Here is a 21,740-nt window from a genome sequence, read left to right on the forward strand (position 1 = left end):
CTGTCTACTTTGCCTTTTTTCAGGAGCCTGAGCTTTCTGGAGAAGAGCCAGGATGGCAAAGGGTCGCTGGTTTCATCTCCCCTGGCCCCAGTCTTCCTAGGGAAAGTTGGCTCCACTTGAATTGGAGGGACTGAGGCTAAACAACCAGGCTAACCAAGGCCCCATGGAAGCACCAAGCAGCCTGGAGCTGGAGGAGATAGTCTTGGACAGTCAGGCATCTCTCTCCAAGTCTGGCTTCACACTTTCCCTTCCCACAGTGCACTGGAGCTCGCAAGGAAGGAGGCATGACAGTTATTATTACTCAATCACCAAATCATGTCCAACTTTTTGGGATCCCATGGACTGCGGCATGCCGGGCTTCCCTGACCCTCACCATCTCTTGGTGTTTGCCCAAGTTCATGTCCTTTGAGTCGGTGAAGCCGTCCAGCCATCTCATCCTCTGTCGTCCCCTTTTCCTCCTGTCCTCAATCTTTTCCAGCAACAGGGCCTTTTCCAATGAGTCAGGTCTTCCCATCAGGTAGCCAAAGTATTAGAGCTTGAGCTTCAGCATCAGTCCTTCCCATGAGCATTCAGGGTTGATTTCCCTTAAGATTGATTGGTTTGATCTCTTTGCTGTCCAAGGGACTCTCAAGAGTCTTCTCCAGCACCACAGTGAGAAAGCATCGATTCTTTGGCACTCTACCTTCCTTACTGTCCAGCTCTCACATCCATACATGACTACTGGAAAAACCATAGCTTTAACTCTATGGAGTTTTGTCAGCAAAGTAATGTCTTTGCTTTTTAATACACTGTCTAGGTTTGTCATAGTTTTCCTGCCAAGAAGCATGACAGTAATACTATTATTACTATTCTATATTCTACAGCACTTACTGCTACCCTGGCACTGTTCCATACATGTGTTAACTCACTCAGTCCTCACCTTGTGCAACTTAATAAAGTATGTCTATTACTATCCCCACTTTACAGATGAAGAAACTAAAGAACAGAGATGTGGAATCTGTCAGGAAACCAGCAGAAATGGTATATCCAGGAGGGCTTCACTGAAGAGAGCTTGTGAAGGGACTATTTACAGAGGTGGGGCAGGGGCAGGGGGTGGCCTGGCCACTAGGAGTAGGCAGCCACTCCCCCTCAGTCAGAGGAGACAAGAGGCGAGAGCAGGGTTACTGGATGCAGTGAAAGCTTTCTTCCCCTGGAAAAGGCAGGAATACATTTCTCCCTCACCCTCACCACACACTGCCTTCTGATTTCCTAGTCATGTCCCCCACTGACCAAACCCACCTGAACACCAGAGGGCAAGAGGGCCCAGAGGAGGCCGCCCACACACATTAGCCTCCTAGGGGCACAGAGCAGGTGGAGATGGGATCTGGAGGAAATGAAGGCCACATGCCCAAGGGCCCAGGTCTGGGAAGGGCTGGTTTGTGAAACTCAGGTGATCTGGACTGGGAGTCCTGCTCCCTGAGATGCTACAAAGTGCTGCCTGGGAAAGCGGTTGAGGATAGCCAGGTTGAGGGTAATAAGCCGAGTTCTAGTCCAGGCTTTGCTGCGCTGCTCTGTGACCCTGAAAGAGACTCCGGGCCTCAGTTTCCCCTTTATGCAAGGTGGGTGCCACTCTGGAACAGCCACAGTGCCTAGACCGGGTGGAGTCGCTGTCTCTGCTGCCATCCTCATTCTTACTTCAAATAAGCCTGGCACCAAAGGCCGAGGCCCCAGGCAAGGAGACACTGAGTGCCTGAGGAGGCCGCCCCAGCTGCTGGGCCACAGCACCCACTCCTCTGCCTGCTTAGGACTCAGATGTCCCACTCAGTGTTCCAAGCTGAGCTGTCTGAGAGCCCCAGTATCTTTTATTTAAAAAAAAAATTTTTTTTTTTTAGTTTAGTCTTTATTTTTAATTGAAGTATAGTTGATGCACAATATTATATGTTGCATGGAGGAGGAAATGACGGTCCACTCCAATATTCTTGCTTGGGAAATCCCATGGACCAAGGAACCTGGCGGGCTACAGTCCATGGAGTTGGAAAGAGTCAAACATGACTGAGGAGTGACTAACACTAACACTTTCACGCTCAGGATGGATTTTCTAGCTCCAAGTCACCCTTTGAAGAACTGCCTCATTTTGTACTGCTTTATTTTATGTAAAAATAAAGACTATTGTTTAAGAAAAATATATTACGCTACAGGTACATAGAAAAAAATTTTCACAATTTTTTGCCATGTTATTTTTTTTAGATTGATGGATAATTGCTTTACAGAATTTTATGGTTTTCTGTCATATATCAACAAGAATCAGCCATAGCTGCACCCATGTCCCCTCCCTTCCATCTCCCTCCCCATCCCACCCTTCTAGATTGTCACAGAGCCCCTGTTTGAGTTCCCTGAGTAAAAATAATTCACAATTTAAAAAAAAGATTTATTGACTTATTTTTGGCTGTGCTGGGTCTTTGTTGCTTTGCAGGCTTTCTCTAGCTGTGGTGAGCAGGCTTCTCATTTCGGTGGCTTCTCTTATTGTGAAGCATGAGCTCTGGACGCATGGGGTTCAGTCATTGCAGTACATGGGCTCAGTAGTTGTGGCTCACAGGCTTAGTTGCTCCTCAGCTTACAGGATCTTCCCAGAGCAGTGATTGAACACATCTCCCCAGCACTGGCAGACAGATTCTCAACCACTGGACCACCAGGGAAGACTCAATTCCCAATTTTTAAAGGTTATACTCCATTTATAGTTACTATAAAATATTGTATATATTCCCTGTGTTTTGTGTATGTGTGTGTGTGTGTGGGGGGGGTGCTTTTGTTTGTTTGTTTTTGGCCACACTGTGTGTCACATGGGATCTTAGTCCCCCAACTAGGAATTGAACCTGTGCCCCCTGCAATGGAAGCACAGAATCTTACTCACTGAACTGCCAGTGGAGTCCATGTTCTATTGTACAACATGTCCTTATAGCTTATTTTATACATAATAGTTTGTACCTCTTAATCCCCTACCTCTACATTACCCTTCCCCCATTCCCTCTCACCTCTGGTAAACACATTTGTTCTCTATATCTGTGAGTCTGTTTCTTTTCTGTTATATTCACTGGTTTGTTACAGTTTTTAGATTTAACGTATAAGTGATATACAGTATTTTTCTCTGTCTGACATTTCACTTAGCACAGTACCCTGCAAATTCATCAAAGAGTGGTCTGCCTGTTTTCCTCTAGGAGTTTTATGGTCTCTGGTCTTACATTTAGGTCTTTAATCCATTTTTGGTTTATTTTTGTATATAGTGTTGGAGAATGTTCTAATTTCATTGGTTCACTTGTAGCTCTCCAGCTTTCCCAGCACCACTTATTGAAGAGACTGTCTTTTCTCCATTGTATATTCTTGTCTCCCTTGTCATAGATTAATTGAAAAAAAGTGCACGAGTTCTTTTCTGGGCTCTCTATTCTATTCCATTGATGTGTGTCTGTTTTTGTACCATTACCATACTGTTTTGATTACTGTAGCTTTGTAGTTTAGTCTGAAGTCAGGAGAGGCGTGATTCCTCCAGATTTGCTCTTCTTTCCTAAGATTATTTTTAGCTATTCAGGGTCTTTTGTGTTCCCATGCAAATTTTTTGCTAAAGATTATTTATTCTGTGAAAAATATCATTGGCATTTTATAGGGATTTCATTGATCTGTAGATTACCTTAGGTAGCATGACCATTGTAACAATATTAATTCTTCCAGGCCAAGAACACAGTATATCTTTCTATCTCTTTGTATCATCTTTGATTTCTTTTATCAGTGTCTTGTAGTTTTCCAGGTACAGGTCTTTTCCCTCCTTAGGTAGATTTATCCCTAGATATATTATTCTTTTTGATGTGATGATAAATGAGATTGTTTTCTTAATTTCTCTTTCTGATAGTTCATTGTTAATGTATAGAAAAGGAACAGATTTATGTATGTAAATTTTGTACCCCACAACTTTAGAGAATTCATCGATAAGCTCCCCAGTTCCTCCTTCTCTCCTTCCTTTGCACTGCCAGCATTCCCAGGCCCACAACTCAGGGTCACCTCAGGACAGGCTCCCTCCTCCCAGTGAGGAAGCCAGTACCGGCACAGATCCTCCCTTGGGGGATCAAGGGTGTCTTTGGCCTCTGGGGTCTTTCTACAGGGTGGAGTAGTCCCTCCTCGCCCCTTCCCACTCCACCCAACTCTACCTCACCCATGCTTCCCCAAGCCTTGGGGGGGGCCACACCCAGATCTTTAGACAAACAAAATCAAGGGGAAAGAGTTAGCAAGAAGGAGGGAGCTCATTACCAGGAATTAAGGAGGAGGAATGCCCTGAGAACTAGGTTGGCAGGAGAGACACTCAGACTCTCTTAAGCACTTGAGTACATGAGATGTTCACTTAGAAGTACACATAGAATGACCCAGACAAAAGCATCAGACAGGGACAGAAAGACAGAGACATGGCCAGCCAGGGGCACAGACCCAGAGCCATAAGCGGACAGACTGAGAGAAGGACAGACACACCCAGTAACACTGAGAGTTGCACACTTGCATGTGAGCACACAGAGACAGGCACACAAGAAAACGGAAACCAAGCTCAGGTTTCAGGGAGGCTGATTTCAATGCAAACAGGTCAGAGCTCCTCCAGAGTGTACTGTGGGGAGGACTAGCTCAGGATGAAGGCACAGGAGATGAGTTCTAGGGTCTTGATTCTCTAAGTCCACCCTGGAAAATGGACTAAGATACTTTCCTGAAGGAGATAAAGAGATTTCATTTTAGAACCAGACAGGACTCCTGGTGAGAGGCATAACTTAGCAGGGAGTGGGGGAGCCGGGCCACCTCCTCCTGCCCCCAGGGGTCAAGCTGCTATTGGCTTCTGTCACTGGTCGGCCAGGCCTTCCCCTTTCCCACTCGATGTGAACTTCCATCCAGCTTGTTCCCTGGGCTGCATGATCCTCTGTCCTCTATGCCCGCGGTGATCTCCCTCTTGTATCTCCCTTCGATTCCTCCCAAAGCTTCCTCAAATTAGGGCACAGCAAACCATAACCCCGCTCTTCTTCACCACCCCCCGCCACTCAAGAACTTCAGAATCATGGATGGAATCTGAGGCAGAAGAGGATATTAAATGCAATGACCTTTAAAAAACAGCCTTCAGTATCTCTCCACCACCAACCCCCTTCCCCTTGGTTCAGCAGGAAAAAATCACCAAGTGACATTTATTGACTAATATCTTCCATACTTCCTCCTCTCAATGCCTCCCAATTCACAGATGAAGAAACTGAGATTCAGGGAAAGAAGATGACCACCCCAGTACCACACAGCTAGAGACAGGCCAGGCTGGGCCTGGAAGCCAGGTCTGACTACTTGTTCACCATTGGGCCAGAAGGCCTCCCACCACCCCCTGGGCTGACTGATCAAGGTCAACTACAGATTTTGAGAGGAAGCATGACAAAGGACATGGGGCAGGCAGGGGAGGATAGCAGGGTGGGGGCGGGTACCTGTGTGGCTGGAATAAATCTCGTAGCCCTCATTCTCCCCTGCGGTTTGCCCTTCCTCCCCCAGGGCTTGAGAGGGGACACTCCCTCTGGCTCAGATCCCTTCAACATTCCAGACACGCCTCTTGGGAGTTGGGGACAATGAGTAGGTGGAGACTTCAGATGGAACTGCCTTCTCCCACCCCTACCAGCCCAGGGTCCAGGCTGTGTGACCGTGCATCTGCCACTCACTCTCTCTGAGCCATGTTCTCCTCATCTGTGAAGGAGCTGGCAAGCAAGAGTTGGCGTATTTAAAATCTACAGTTCTCCTCCAGACCAAGGTATCCTCTGGCTCTCAGTGCAGTTAACTTGGCAGGAGAGCTCGGGTTGGGGCTGCCTTCCCTTTTTATTTCAGTGAGATCTGAGGACTTCCCTGTAGCTCAAGGGCTTCTCTTGTGGCTCAGCTGGTAAAGAATCTGCCAGCAATGCAGGAGACGGGGGTTCATCCCCTGGGTCAGGAAGATCCTCTGGGGAAGGGAATGGCAACCCACTCCAGTATTCTTGCCTGGAGAATCCCATGGACAGAGGAGCCTGGCCGGTTACAGCCCAGAGGGTCTCAAAGAGTTGGATAAGACTGAAGCGACTTAGCGTGCACACACAGTAAGGGAGGAAAAGGAGGTGAGGAGGAGCCCATGATCTCCCAACAGAACCTCCCAGGCCCAAATGTGGCGAGTCCTTTGCCTCTCTAGGCAAAGTCAGGGTGTCAGAGTCAGTCCAATCCCTGCCTTACAGGACATGGGGGTGTCTCAAACTGAAGAACTGAAGCCAGCAGGAGGAATGAGTGCAGCTGTGGTCTCTGGGTTCAGACAGCTGACTGTAAAAATGGAGGAGTGGGTAAGGGCAGGGATGACTTCCTGGAGGAGGTGTTGGAGCAGATCAGGAGAGTCTTAGTGACTGGTCAGTGAGGTAGGAAGACACAGCGGCACACAGAATAGTCCTGAGTGGATGGAGCATTGTGAGGGGAGGGGGGGCGTCTAGGGCCAGGTCCTGGGGGTGCCTGAATGCAGGATGGAGGGATTTGAATTGTCTCCAGATGGCGGGGAGAGCCATGGAATGAGGCCCACTTCCATCAGGGCTTTCAGAAAGATCCCTCTGGCTACTGTATGGACTGACCAATCTAGACTGGAGTCAGGAAAACTACTGCTAAAGGGGCTGTGGCCAAGGTCTGGTTGTAGCTGATTAAGCCCAAACAACTGTCAGGTGTCAAAGGCAACAGTAGGTTCCCAGTATGATTGGTCTCTTCCAGAAACAGGGAGCTCACTACTTCCTGGAGAGCAGTCCTCTCCTTTAAGAGGAAGTTCCTCCCCCCGGGCAGGCTTCAGTCTACCTTCCTGGAGTAGTGGGTGGGTGCAGGGCTTGGGAAGGAGATGTGATTCACCAACTGGGGGTTCCTAGGAGGATGGAAGCTTGGAGGAAGGTGTGGGACCACCGAGTTCAAGCTGAGATGAAGGACTCTCTGACCCACGTGACTGACCTCTGCCTCTAGAACAGGTTCGAGTACAACCCTCAGGGTGCCCTGTTATCTGTGGCCAGACTCACTGAAGCTCTTTGGCACCAGAAAAACAGCAGAGCAGGCAGAGAACTATTTACACAATTGGCATAGATTTTATTGTTTTTTTATAAAAGGCAAAAATACATGTGTTGAGTGGAGGATTAAAGGAGGGCAGACCCTGGAGTCTCCCAATCCCCATCCCTAAAACTGTAACATCTACTATATATATGTATTAATACACATATATTAATATATATCTTTTTAAGAGCAAACATGAAATTATGACCTGGACTTCACCCCCCCTCCCCTCATGCCTCCACTGTGACATGAACATATCACTCTGCTGCTCCTTATTTATGAATAGACAGAGCTCCACAACTAGGCTATGGCCCCCTCCTCCTAGCCCTACTTATATTCCCACCCTACTGAAGCCTATAACAGCCCCCTGAATAGAGGAAAGGGCAGACATGCACATACTGAGAAACGCCTGTACCTGGACCCTCCTCCACATGGAGCCCCTGAAACGTGCTTTTCTTATGCACAGATAGACACCACACCTTCCCCTCTCTTCCTCTGGACCCCCACCCCAACTCCACCGACAGAATCTTTTCCACTCGGTCTTTTGCCCTGAATATCTGGAAAACCACGCACACGCACCTGCACACACACACACCTGCTGTCTATTGTCTCCCTCTGGGAGATGAAGGGCTAGATCAGCCGGGCTCCCTGTGCCACCACAGCTTACAGGCTGAAGGTCCTACTAGGTCCTATTTCCTTCAGGATGGGAAAGCCTGAAGGGGGCTGTCTAGTGGGAGGTGGTGGACAAGAAGCTTCCTAGTCCAGGAGGGGAGTCGTGAAGAGGGCTTCTGGGGAGCAGCCCCCGCACAGTCAATGGATGCTCATGAGAGGGCGTGGGGCGTGCCCCCGCCCACTCACATCTGTTCCTTGTGCTTCACGTGGGACAACTTCACATTCTCCTCGTCGGTGGAGGGTGGGGGCGGCTCCAGGTGGCAGCCGATCATGAGCTGGTACACGAAGACACCCGCGATGGAACCCAGGAGCGGAGAGACAATGGGCACCCACCACCAGTGGCGGCCCGTCCTGGGGGCAGACAGACGTGGTCAGGGGTGGGTGCAGCAGGCCAAAGCAGGGAACGGGCTGGGGCACACAGGTGGGGACCGCACTCACGTGAAGACTTCCGAGCCCCAGCCAGCGATGGCGGTGAAAAGGCGGGGGCCGAAGTCCCGGGCGGGGTTGACGGCGTAGCCAGAGTTGAAGCCCATGGAGGTACCAATGACCAAGACCACCAGGCCCACGGTGAAGGCCTCCAGGCCTCGGGGGACGGGGTTGTTGTAGGGATCCACAATGGCCAGCACACACACGATGAGGGAGGCCGTGCCGATGAACTGGGGAGTGGGGGGAACAGCATGAGGAGAGCCCCCACCTTCCACCCTCTGGCTTCCCTCTAAGAGACTTGGCATCTCCAGTGTTCTGCTCCTCAGGGTAGTGGTGCTAAGATTTTTGCTGGTTAAACTAGCAGAGTCCTAGGAGTCTGCTCTAGACGGGGAGTCCTGTCCCCCAGCCAGCCCATGAGCAACCCAAGCCCCTTACCCATCCCCAGCCCATACCTGGTCGAAGAAGCCATTGACCATGTCCAAGTGTCCAGAGGGGTAGGTGGCAAAGATGCCAGCTGTGCCATTGGGGCCCGAAACAATAAGCTGGTTGTTGGCGAAGGCCCAGATCGCATCTGGTGACAGTTTAGATACGACATGCATGAGAGAGAGGCCTGAGCCCCTGTCTTCCCCATCAAGCTGTGCCCACCCTCCCAGGGGTCTCTGGTGAGAGTAATCACTGCTTTGTCACTGGAGACAGGGTGGGAAGATGGAGGGTGGAGGGCTTGACTCCACAGTTGCCCAGCTCATTTCTTTCCTCTCACGGCCCCAACCTGGGGCCTGTGCATGAATGAGTCATAAGCCCGGGGCCTGGGCAGGTCCCTGGTATTTGTCATGGAAAGGCCTGGTGCCAGTAGGTCAGTCCTAAGCAGAGGGAGAGGGTCGTGGAGGAGAGCAGGGTGGGAATGCTCACCGTAGTACAACCCGAAGATAATTCCAGCACCCAGGAAGGCTCCCAGAGTCTGAGCCAAGGTGTACACAGGCAGCTTGATCCAGGGCTCACGAGCCAGGAAGCACATAGCAAAAGTCACGGCAGGGTTCAGGTGGGCCCCTGGGCAGAGGGAGATGGGGCCTATTAGTCCCCGCCTGCCACAGTGGGGAGGCCAGGTACTTCCCCACCCACACGCCACCTCTTCGACTCTGCTGAACAGAGATGCAGAGAAGGGTTTATTGCACAGAATGGTGGGTTGGACTATGTAATAGACCCACTCTGCTAGCCTCTGATTCTGAGGTGAGAGTCAAGTTTCTTATGTATCAAGTGCCTTCGTCACTCTTCTCTTTCAAGGGCCCAAAGCTGGGGCATGGCTGTTTCCTGCCCTGTGAAGAACACTCCCGCCCCCACCCCATTCTCCAGTGGGACACTGTGTGGGGTTGCTGGAGGGTGGGGACAAGGCCTTACCAGAGACCTGGCCAGCAATAAGGATGCCTAGGGTGACGGCGAAGCCAAAGGCCAGGTTGATGGTGAGGAAACCACCGTGGGTACCCCGGCTGAGCACGACCTGGGCCACAGAACCACAGCCAAACATCTGTGTCAGGAAACAGAACAAAGCAGGGAGAGTGAGGACCAGTGACACTTACTCCAGAGGAAAGGGATGAAGCCAGCCGCCTCCCCCTGCCTTCGTGGGGAGACAGAAGCCCTTTCCTGGAATCAAACCCCTCCCCTCCTGCTGCAGTCATAAGCAGACAGGCCCTCCCAGCCCCAGGGTCCCAGCTCCACTCTAACAGGGTCCTGTGGAAGGGACTGGAAGCAGAGTTTGCAACTGTGAGCCCAGAAGGTAGTGGAACCATCTCCATTGATTTGTCTCGATTCTCAATAAGAGCCAGGGGAAGGGGACACTCTCACCTGAGCAGTTCCTCCCCCAGCCCTTCAGGCCTGGTCCCTAGGGGTGGGACGGTTCTCACTCAGCCCTTACCTGCAGCTGCCTTTCTCTCTGCCCCAAAGAAGAGCTGGCAGGGAGAAGGCACAGAGAAAGGGCAGAGGCCACAAGTTAGGCTGAATCCACCTCTCCTTAATCTGGGGTGTCAGAGCCCCTGGCCTCCCTCTCAGAACCCTCAGCTTCCCTGACATGTCCTGACCCAGAGCCTCCTCTCTGCCCTCACCTTGACCTCCCCTACCCTCAGAGGCCCAGGTTCCCCACTCAGATTTGGAAATCGTAAAGACAGAGGTCTCTGTCTCCTCTCACTAGCCAGTCTGGGACCCTCAGTCCAGTGGAAGTGGGGCGACTGGTTCTAAGCTTTCTGCCAGAAATGGGGGGATTCAAGAGGCTAAAGTCCCTGATGTCCTGCAAGTACAGAGCGTGCTGTATGTCAGTTCCCCTTGTTCAGACGTAAAAATGCTCCTGTGTGTGCTTGCTAAGTCACTCAGTCGTGTCCAACTCTTTGTGACCCCATGGACCATAGCCCGCCAGGTTCCTTTGTCCATGGGATTCTTCAGGTAAGAATACTGGAGTGGCTAAGCCACCGCAAAGCCCCCAGAATGCTCCTGCACTAGCTGTAAAGAGCTATTACTCTGAGCCCCCAGGGTGCCCCACAAAGCTACTCCAGCCCTGCCCCAGCTCTCCTTTCCCATCTCCCCATAACTAAATTCTGAGGCCTATTCAGCAGAAATTTTACAAGACCTGTGCTCAGGGCCCTTGTTCATTCTGATGGCTCCGTGTCCTGCTACACTGGGTGGTTATGAATTTTGGTTATCACCCTTAAGGAGGACCAAAAGATAGGAAACCTGAGGCAGCAATGCAGGGCAAAGGTGTGCAGGCAGGTGAGAGCAAAGGTCAGAGATTGTAAGTATCTGTGTGTGTGCTGAAACAGGCATGTGAGGGTCTGGGGCACCCTGCCCAGCTTGGCAGGCCTTGGCCTCAGCTCCTTGCCTACCCAAGGCACAAACCTGGCTCCATCCCAAGAGGCCTTGGAGGGAGAAGCTGTCAGAGCCAGTTCCACCACCTTGAGACTAATCTTCCTCTTCTTCCTGCCTCCTTCTCCCTCTCCTCACCTTACTAGGTGCCCCAGAGAAAGGGGCTTCCCCAGCCTTAAAGCCAGCCCTGATTTTGACACTGCAGGCGCTAGGTCCCCAACCCCTAGAGGGGGTGAGGCAAGCCCTCACCCACCACTCAGGGGTCTTCCCGGCCTGGTCCCTCCTCTTTGGGCACTGATACCCAATGCCTCTCAACCACCTGAGCCTGAAAGCCTTCACAAACATAACACCCTCCTTCTGTGGTCAGGGATAAGCCAAGTGATCCTGAGGCTCAGCAGGAGGCCCAATTGCTCCTTTGGGGGAAGGCAAACTGAGACTTAGGGAGAAGTTAGGGAGGCCCCTCTGTGAAGGGAAGACAATGTCCCCTGTCCTGGCTGCTCTCCAATAGGGGACTGAACTGTCAGTCAGATGGGGACAGGGGACACAAGGCTCTGAGCAGGGTGATGATAAGCACCTGTCCTATTCCCTTCCTGGGAGAGAAGAGATACAGATGATTGGAAGGACCACTAGTCTGGGCGGGGGTGGGGGGTGGGGGTGTGGATAAACAGCCTACCTGGCTTCCTCCCTTCCTGTTTCTGGAAGCCAAAGGTGAGTCCCAGCTTTCCTCTCTCTATAGAACCTGCTCCACCACCACCACCCATGGTAGGGAGCCACCCAGCTCTCCTTCCCCCTAGTTAATCTCACTAGTCCACCGGGGGCTACCTAGGGTTGGAACTGGGGCACAAACGGAGTATCCCATCCCCTGCAATGAAGCAACTGAACCCAGAAGTAACCAAGAGGGAAACAGGTGTAACCACAAGCGTGGCTGAAAATCTGAGACTATCTGGGACAGGAAACGGAGCCCATAACTGATTTGTCTGCCAGGTCCAAGAAGTACAAACAGTCACCCAGAAACAACCCAGACCGAAACTGGCATGACCAGGGAGTCACTGGGGCTGGGGAGTAACCCATAGAGTAACTCAGATCCTGGAGACCCATGCACACCAGTGTGCTTGTGCACGGACGCCGACCACATCTGTCTGGGTAACTGTCCGGGAGTTGCCCAGCACTCAAGGACAGACGTTAGTGACTTCATGTCCCTTGTGCCTGGGGCAAAGCTGCCTTCCACAGCCTTATCCCTATCCTTATCTTCAGGATCCTCCTTCCTTCCCTCCTTCCTTGCTGTGTGCTTCGTGGCTTCTGCCCTCTGCCCCCACCTGAAGCAAACTGTCTTCACATCAGGGGAACTTTTAGACTTTCTGAGGGTTAATTATTCATTAGGGGCCAGGCACCCAGGACCCAAATAACTCAATAAGGGCCCATTTGCCACTGCCCCACCACCACCCTCCCCTGCTGGGGCTGGGACTCCAGGAACCTGTGGCACCCAAACAGGGCTGGACGTCCCAGACTGCAGGGGTGACCAACTCCCACAGCCTGTGGGCTGGCCCACTGGTGACAGGGTGAAGCTCAGAGCTGTCATTGGGGTGTAACAGCTGTCATTCTGGCAAGAGTCAGAGCTGTCACAGAGGGGGTTAGAGCTATAAGCAAAGAGGACCCTGGAGGGACCCCCACCCTGACCCCACGGGGGAGTGTCAGAGCTGAAAGAGGGGCCGATGCTGTCTTAAACACAGCCCCTCAGTGAACAGAGGGGCTGGGGAGGTGGGGCTGGCAAGAGGCTTCTGCAGGTCCCTCCACTCACCACGAGGATGAGGGTCCCCAGGCACTCAGCCAGCGCCTGGCGGAGCAGCCTGTAGCGGATATGCAGCATCTCCCCGCAGCGGTTCACCAGCTCCTTCTGTCGACCCATGGCGGGGGCAGGCGACGGCGCTTCGGGCAGGCAGGCGAAAGGATGGCCGCGGCAGCAGAGTGGCCGCCAGCGCCGGGTGGCGCCCTTTTATAGAGCCGGAGGCACGTGCCCCGCCCGCCCGCAACCCCGCCCGCCCCGTCCGCGCCGGCCTCAAGGTGGGCGGCCGCCCCCACGGCTGAAGGGACTGTTGGGTTGGGAGGAGGCTGGTGAGGAAGGTAGAGGTACAGGGTGGGGTGAGGAGCCCTTAGGGCTAGGATTGTCTCCGGGAGAACTGCGGGATGATGGAGGCAGAGAGCCGATGCGATGCGGGGATGAAGGCACGTACAGGACCAGGGCCACCGGGGAGAAAGGAACTGCGGAAGAGACCTCCCTGGCCCACTCACAGCGAGCCTCCCTGCCATCCCCACCACGGTGGGAGTGAGAGCAGACTCCCATCGAGTTAGGAAAAGAACTGGCCCCAGCTCATGGGCCTCCTGGTGGCTCAGACCATAAAGACTTCTCCTGCAATGAGGGAGACCTGGGTTCGATTCATGGGTTGGGAAGATTCCCTGGAGGAGGGCATGGCGACCCACTCCAGTATTCTTGCCTGGAGAATCCCATAGACAGAGGAGGCTGGCAGGCTACAGTCCATGGGGTTGCAAAGAATCCAACAGGACTGAGCAACTAAGCACTAAACCATGGCTGGACCTCTCCTGTCTTCAGTTAGGAGCCTGGAGGGAGGAGACTGAGTGGGAGGGGGGCAAGGGAGAAGAGACCAGGTGGACACAGTCCAGACCTAGGTGGACTCACAGAACACATGGGCTGAGTTCCAGCCAGAGCTCAGGGGCCTTGCTTCTTGTCTGGTTAGTACATGTCACATGTTGCCTATCTTGACAGCTCTGTTCTCAGCTGTGTCCACACATGCATGACATCTCCCATGTGCTTGATCATACTTTTGGGGCATCATGGCTGTGCTTGTGGCAGTGGAACATGGCTGGGTTAACAGAGCTTGTCACACGTGTACCTGCGTGAGTACTGAGTACAGCTCCAGGGGCCGAGCTGCAGTTGTCCAGACATGCCGCCGGCTATATACTTGCTGGCAGGTTGAGTTCCAGCTGTTTTTAACCCTCTCCTCTCCCACCCTGGATGATCCATAACCAGGGGCAAATCTATTCCTTTAAGAGATGAAGCTGTCTGAGCTGTGGGGGTGTCAGACCTATCAGAAGTGGTGGGGTCGTGGGGCAATCTTGCTCCCTGTGCCGCATCTAATAACTGGTGAGCTGAGGTCTGGTCTCCTGGACCTGACTCCCACAGGACTGGCGGCAAATATGCCCTCACCCTGGTCTCTAAGGCAGCTTTGGCAAGGAGACCTCATTTCCAGAAGGGACTTAATCCAGGTGGGCTGAGGAGCCTGGGGACTTGTCCTTTGAGCAGCAGCTGTCAGAAATGAGGGCTCCAGAGGTGACTCATGCCCAACGAGATGGGGTTTAGCAACACATAGAGTCACGTGTCGTGTACACGTGCGCACTCACTGTACCCTGGGGCTGGCAGCCATATTCGCCTATAGACCCTGAGGTTTGTTCATGCACTCCTGGGATGGCATTCCCATGAGAGCCTGGCCATTGGCTCACACATATATGTAACCCCCACACAGGAGGTCTCCCAGGGCCGGTGGGCCAGAAAGAAGCACCCCGCCCCCTGGACCTCAAGGGTTGGGAGGCCCCATGGTGAATCAGGGAGCCATCACCTAGTGCCTGCCCATGGCCCCACTGCCCATCTGTGACTCAAGACAAAACCCCAGAGTCCTGGTGCCAGAACCCAGAGTGTGGGAAGAGGGGAACACCCCCCCACCCGGCCGTCCTCTCTTTTCCCCACTCCCTGGTATGTTTCTCAGCCCCTCGCTGCCCCAGATGGGGCTGCGCAGGGCAGAACTGGCAAAGGGGCTCCTCAACGCTGAGAGAAAGGGAACCCCAGCTCACAGCACCCTAGCCTCACCCCTGCCTGATCCCAGGCCTGCCAGCAGCCAAGCCCAGCCCAGAAACCAAAGCAGGGGAGTGAAACAGGGGACAGCTCTGCTCTCAGTGGGCAGAGCACCCTCCCCTCCCCATACACACAACTCTTTGCAGGTAGAGCACTGCCCCCCACACACATGTGTTTGCTGTCAGTTCACATAGGTGTTCACGGTGCTCCACCCTGAGGGAGCAGGTTGCACATATAACTGTAGATTTGTGTATCTTGAAAGTAGTATCTATTTATATATGTGTACCTGTGTGTACTCACACATGTGTGTTTGTGCTCACCTGTAACTCTGGGCCTGCAGCTCATCGTAGAGCATGTTTGTGATCCCTTCTCCTCTAGTGGGTGCAGCCCCATGCGGAGGCACACGGCTGGGCATGTGGAACAGGACCTGGATCCCAGTGCCCCCTGGTCTCGAATCAGAGTCTCTGGTGGTCTAGTGGTTAAGAATCCAACTGCCAGTATAGGGGACAAGGGTTCAATTTCTGGTCCAGGAAGATCCCACATGCCCTGGAGCAACTGAGCCCATGCACCACAACTACTGAGCCTGTGCTTTATAGACTGTGCTTGGCAACAAGAGAAGCCACCGCAGTGAGAAGCCTGTGCACAGCAACGAAAAGTAGCCCTTGCTTACCGCAACTAGAGAAAGCCCATAGGCAGCAACAATGACCCAGAATAGCCATAAATAAATAAATAAGAAATCTTTAAAAAGCCCATCCTTCAGAATCATGACCCCATATACTCCCCCCAAACTTGTTGCTGTCTATAACTAGTTTTTACACATGGGTCCACACACATGTACGCAGCATGCACAGGTGGAGCACTGCCCTAGGGATGGGTTAGAGTTGGAGCTGAGAAGGTATGGGCAGGGCTTCATGGTTCTTAGTGGAAGACATCTTCTTCCTGAGAGGACCCTGCCTGGAGGAGGGAAAAGGATGCAATGCCTTCCAAGGGCCCCTAATTCCTGTCAGCCCTCCTCGGGTCATCTGGGGATAAGATGGGTCAGGGCCCGAGAATGCTTGTCCAGAAGGCCCGGACTCTCTGGCCTTGAGTTTGAGGGGCAGAAGCAGACCTCAATGCACAACTGGATGCAGGCAATGGGGGTAGTGGGGGGCTCATTCTCACTGTAGTCTATGAATGGGGCCCCCTGAGCCCAAGAGCCCCCAGAGCTCAGCTCTTGGAGCTCTTCAGGAAGAGCCTGAGCTTGGTGAGGCAGGCCCTGACCCTGAGTCATGCAGCTTACCCAGGCCCTCTGGGCACCCTCCTGCTCTTCTGGAAAGAAAGCCAGGCTGAGTACGGGCTGCAAGCCAGCCCACCTGCCCGGGAGCTCCAGGACGAGGCACATGAGGAGGCCCCACCTACCCTCAAGGCATCTTGAGCAAGGTCTGTGTCTCACCTGGGCGGGAGGGCTGAGCCCAGGAAGGGGCCTCCGATTCACCCTGTGGGAGGCTGTGACTCCCTGAGGTCAGAGCTGGGGGAGTGGGTTCCCAGGCAAGGGAAGGGCTGAAGACTCAAGTCCCAGCCTGTTGGACCAGAGGGGCTGGCTAGGGCCCTGTAGGGGGAGGGCCGGCACACCCTTCATTTCCTGCCCCCCAAACTCTTTTTGCCTGAAAGGGAGTAGCTTGAACCAACAGAGGAGACATGGGCCTTGCTGTCAGCAAGCAGAGAAGGGTGTAAACATAGAAAATAAATCACGCTACCTTCCCCCACAGTCTCCCTAAACCCCTTAACCTCTTCCCCTGCATTGGAGTGTGGTTGCGGGGGAGCAGACCAAAACGGACATACAGACATTTTTCAAGTATAGAAAGTTCTTCCTCCAGTTTGCAAAAAACCCTCAGAGGTGGGTGTATAATCTCCCCTTCCACAAATGACAAAACTGATGTTTGGAGAGAAGTCACCTGGTGACTCAGATGGTAAAGAATCCACCTGCAGTGGATTCTTGAACCAGACCCTGGTTCAATCCCTGGATTGGGAAGATCCCCTGGAGAAGGGACTGGCAACCCACTCCAGTATTCTTGCTTGGAGAATCCCATGGACAGATGAATCGGCAGGCTATAGTCCACTGGGGTCACAGAGTCAGACACTATTGAAGCGACTTAGCACGCATACAAACACCTGCTAAGACCTCACTCAGCCGTTAAGTGTTGAGCTGGATACATCCAACTGGGATGGGTAGGAGCCAGGAAGAGGGCAGGGATGCCAGGGAGCCCCGTGCCCCTCTCTTGGGCCACTGCTGGATGCTCTCTCTGCTTCTTAGTCTTGCGAGTGGGGGGCTGGCTCTGGACAGGAATGAGGAGTGGACAGCAGAGATGAGTCACCTGATGATGAGCATCCCCAGACTGGAGGCCAGGCAGGCAGCTCCTCCTCCTGTGCCAGCAGTCACCCCGTATCTCCAGACAGATGAGATGGTGGAGAATCCATGAATGTAAACCTCCCCCCGGGGTACCTCTGGTCAGGTGTCCAGCTGGAACTTGAGAAAATCTATCTCAAGATAGATTTTGACCCATACTTTCCCTTCTGTTGTCCCTGGGCTGCCCTCAGCACCCTTTGAGGACAGCAGACGGTCCCAGAGGCGGGGTGGAAGAATGGGACAGGGGCTAGAGCCTGCTCTGAGGAACAGCCCAGAGTCCCAGGGGCAGGGCTGATGGGGCAAGCCCTCTTGCCGACCCAGAAGCTCAGCCCCAAGCCTCACTTGACCACTGATCAGTTAGGCGGCCGAGCCAGCTCCCTTCCCCCACCCCTCAGTTTCAGTTTCCTCATCAGTCACCTGCAGGTTTCAGGTGGAGTCCCCCGACACACACACACACACACACGCACACACACACTCACACACACTCACACACACACTCACACACATACACACACATACACTCACACTCAGGTGGAGTCCCCCGACACACATACACACACACACACACATACACACACCCAGGGCTTCTGTAAGAATCAGACAAGATTACGGATGTTTCAGGCCTTGAAAACTGTAATACAGTCAATGTAGAAGGAAAGGTTCGATTCCAGAAGCTCCCTCCTTAATCAGAGTCAGGTTTCCTCCTGTATGCATATCACATCCATCCATGTATGTTCTGGGCTCTGTGTATGTGTGTACCTATGGAGGTCTGTGTGTGCATGTGGGCGACCCTGGGAGTCTGCATGTATATCTCTGTGTGTCCCCATCTGGGCTTGGCTGTGGACCTGGGTTCGGTGTTTAGAAAAGTCAGGGATAGGAGGTGGAGATCTGTAGAGGAGTCTGGAGATGAAGTGACCTGGTCCAACATGATGAGAGTGGGGTTTGGGATTTAGAAGGAAGAGTGGGCAGGGTGGTAAGCAAGAAGCTGAAGGCAGACAGAAAAGGGGACACAGGAACGTGACCCTGGGTGGGGCCCAGGACAACTGCTGTCTGAGAGGTCTGCGGTGTGAAAGGGGTGGGGGGGCGGACAGGAGGTAGAAGGCTCTGCATCCGGTGTTCCAGAAAGGTGATGGGTGTGTGAGCCCCAGTATACTTTCCCCTCATCCCAGCCCAGTCTGAGTGCTAATTACAGGGCAGCCACCAGTGCCGGCCATATGGGCGGAGTCACAGGAGAAGCAGCCAGAGGAGGGGACAAGCTTCGGCAGGAGATTCTGCAGTCAGACTTCAGGAAGGACTTCCTGAGGGTCTCCAGACCTTGGGGCAGTGGGAGCTGGGCTCCAAGGAGACCCCATTTGTTGGGAGACAGGGGTGTGGGTGTGGTAGCGGGAGACTGGAGAAAGGCCAGGATGCTGTATTTGGTCCTCAGGTGGAACAGGGGCTGCATCTCAGTGCCCCTCAATGATCCCTCGGTCAGTGTCCAATCTTGGCCTTGTCAGTCTCTAGGAGACCCCAGCTCTGTCCTGTGCAGGTCTCTAGCTTGAGAGAACAGAGGAGAGTCCCAGCCAGGGGAACAGAGATGTAGGCTTGAACTGAGGTAGACCAGAGTGTACGTGCTCCTCTGCGCTACACCTATCCTTGACCCTGCTTCCCTGGGTCTAATAACAGCTTCATTCTGCTGCCTTGGGCAGAATGGAAGGGGCAAGGCTGGCAGGCAGCCCAGGACAGAGGAGGGGGCTTGGCTTTTCACTCCTCTCCACCTTACTGGAGACATCCAGAGCTCTGGCCTTTCTACTCTTTTATTCCTCATCACCTGACTCTTGGGCCCCAGGAAGGCCCAGCTCAGAAGCAAGGCCTAGCGCCAGGATACACAGATTCTCTGTAGCTCCCTGTGTGACACTGGTCAAGTTCCTACACCTCTCTGGGCTTCTTGCAAACCAGAAAAATGATCCTCTCCATCCCTCTTCCAGAAACTGAAGTGGGAGAGGGAAGTGAATCTCCCTCTAGGTTTGGAACACCCTGGTCCCCCTTAGTTCCCTGGGGGAGCCCAAGATGCCGCCTTCTGTCTGCAACAGAGGGATGGGCAGGCTGGCCTTCCCTGAGCAAGATCGGGGTGACTCACGTGCCCCAGGCTTACCCTCCCCTTTATCACTCACCTAGATTTTAATTTGTGACTCACGAAGCAAGGACCAGAAGTTGAGGAACCCCCTCAACATGAGGTACATATTTATTGGGGGTGGAAGTGGAAGGGCTCAAGACCAGCCCAGTCTGACTTACTAGGTCAGGGACTGAGCAGTCTCAGGATTTCACTGAAATGTAACCTGCTGCAAGGACCCCCAGCCTTTGGGATCTGTCTCTTTTCTTCGAAAGTTAGGAGCTGGGCAGAGGAAAACAGGGTCTTCAGCTAAAAGGGTTTTGGTTTAAAGGAGGTTGTCAGCACCACCTGAAGGGATGACCCTTTGAGAATTCACTAAATGCGACAACAGAGAAAGGCTTAGGAGGTCTGACAGAACCAGGGAAACTGAAGCCCCCAAAAGGGGAAGGCTTTATTTAAAGCCACTTAACATTTACAGGGGGCTTCCCCAGTGTCTCAGCAGTAAAGAATCTGTCTACAATGCAGAAGCCACAAGAGACTTGGGTTTGATCCCTGGGTCGGGAAGATCCCCTGAAGGAGGGCATGACAACCCACTCCAGTATTCTTGCCTGGAGGAGCCTGGTGAGCTACAGTCCATAGGGTCACACAGACTTGGAGATGACTGAAGCAATTTAGCGCACACACACACATTTGCAGGAAAGGATCCAGAGTTCCTGCCTCCTGGGAGCTTTTCCTCCTCTTTAAAAATAGAGCAGATTTTGCCTGTAACACCACCTTGGAGCCGGAGGCAAAAACCTGCTCACACAGACTAGTGTATAGAGATGCACACAAGCCCCACTCCACCACCCCGAGCAACACATAGAGAGCATCACACCATACGTGAGACACAGCCTCCCACCCCATCCACGTCTACCTGCAAGGCCAGAGGCCCACAGGGGCAGACATACCCACGAGTTGCACCATAACACACATTCCCCCCACCCAACCCTGCACACCCTCGCTATCAGAGTTCCTCCTAGACACTTCTCCTTCTCTTTCCCTGACATTCCAGTTCCAGCTTCTTGTGTCCCCCCTCCCCCAAGGTCACATTAGTACACACCAGACTCCTTACCTACTTCCGGGAGAGAAAATCCCAAGGAAACAGGTTGGAGCAGGCCTTGAAATTGGAGCCCAGGGCTCGAGCTCCCTCACCCCCTACACCAAGCTGGAGCAGGGAGTGCAGAAAGCATGGTGTACGTACCTCCTTGGCTTTCTGAATGACCTACCCTCTTCTCTTGTTGCACTGGGCACTTGAGAAAACCATCATCGAGGCTTTTTTCTGTTTTAGTTCCCTAACTGGGAATCAAACCCGTGTCCCCTGCAGAGGAAGGGTGAATCCTAACCACTGGACCGCCAGGGGAAGTCCCTATTGTGCCCAATTTAAGGATGGGGAGGCTGAGCCCAGCAACGGTGACTTGCCTAGGACCATGTGGCAAGGTAGCAGGGCCAAGCTCATTTCCCTGATGGGGGACTGGTGTCTGCACTTCCTGGAGCCATGTGCTTGCCTGGGAGCAGAGTTCACCCCCTCCCCGCACTGGGTTTGTAAAAAGCTATAGGCCTGAAGCCACCCCTGGAATGATGCAGGATGGTTTGAAACAGCCAGCATCCCATGCCCCTCCCCAGAGCCCATGGAGAGACTATGGAGAAAGCACGTGAGGGACCAAAGGAAAGGGAAGCTGAGAAGCCAGGGACAACCAGACTGCAGGGCTCTGTGAGGGCTGGGACTGCATCTCTGGCATCTCCCTGAAAATCCAGCCTGATGCACTGAGGTCTGGAGTTCATGAATGGCACAGGGAGGGAGATGGACATAGACCTCAGTTCACACCGTCCATCAGTGTATTCCCTATGCTAGTTTCAACCCCAGACCAAGCTGTCCCACGACAGTGACAGGGAGGGATCAACACAGATTCACAAAGACTGAAAGAATTGGGACAAAATTGGAAATCAGAGTTCCCGTATGTGGTTAAGCATCTTGAGGATAAAGCCAGCTAGCCAAGCATCAAAGTCCCTCTACAAACAGGCCCCCGCCTGTTGCTGAACCTGTTTCCTCACTCCGAATATGAGGATAATGAGGAAAAGCAGTACTTTATAGGGCTGGTATGATTGTATAATCAATTTCCTTATGTAAGATATGGAAAATAACAAAGCATGCCCAGCCCTTATTAGGTAGACACTCAATAAACATCAACTTTTTTTTTCTTGGCCGCACTGCTTAACTCATGAGATTTTAGTTCCCTGCCTGACCAGGGATTGAACCTGGGCCCTTGGCTGTGAGACCTGTGGAGTCCTAAGCACTGGACCAATCAGGGAAGTCCCAACATCAACTTTTTATTACTTCTCAG

The 21,740-nt window shown here is 53.0% G+C and overlaps 1 protein-coding gene across 1 annotated transcript; it reads right to left on the reverse strand.

The window, feature by feature from the left end:
- Positions 1 to 7,083: 7,083 nt before the first annotated feature.
- LOC120866281 (aquaporin-3) lies at positions 7,084 to 13,018 on the reverse strand. The gene is made up of 6 exons (XM_040243912.1): positions 12,815 to 13,018; positions 9,565 to 9,691; positions 9,079 to 9,216; positions 8,622 to 8,740; positions 8,182 to 8,399; positions 7,084 to 8,094 (listed from the first exon to the last, which is right to left on the reverse strand). The coding sequence occupies exons 1-6, from the start codon at positions 12,920 to 12,922 to the stop codon at positions 7,926 to 7,928; spliced, it is 879 nt and encodes a 292-aa protein (XP_040099846.1). The 5' UTR covers positions 12,923 to 13,018; the 3' UTR covers positions 7,084 to 7,925.
- Between the last annotated feature and the right edge of the window lie 8,722 nt (positions 13,019 to 21,740).

This window comes from Oryx dammah, unplaced genomic scaffold, assembly GCF_014754425.2.
Source record: "Oryx dammah isolate SB20612 unplaced genomic scaffold, SCBI_Odam_1.1 HiC_scaffold_1, whole genome shotgun sequence".
NCBI lineage: Eukaryota > Metazoa > Chordata > Mammalia > Artiodactyla > Bovidae > Oryx > Oryx dammah.

Coding starts and splice junctions, on each gene's coding strand:
- LOC120866281 (XM_040243912.1), bottom strand. CDS start 12,922: ATGGGTCGACAGAAGGAGCTGGTGAACCGCTGCGGGGAGATGCTGCAT. Junction 8,741..9,078: donor TATCTTCGGGTTGTACTACG/GTGAGCATTCCC, acceptor AACTGTCACCAG/ATGCGATCTGGGCCTTCGCC. Junction 8,400..8,621: donor TCAATGGCTTCTTCGACCAG/GTATGGGCTGGG, acceptor CCCACTCCCCAG/TTCATCGGCACGGCCTCCCT.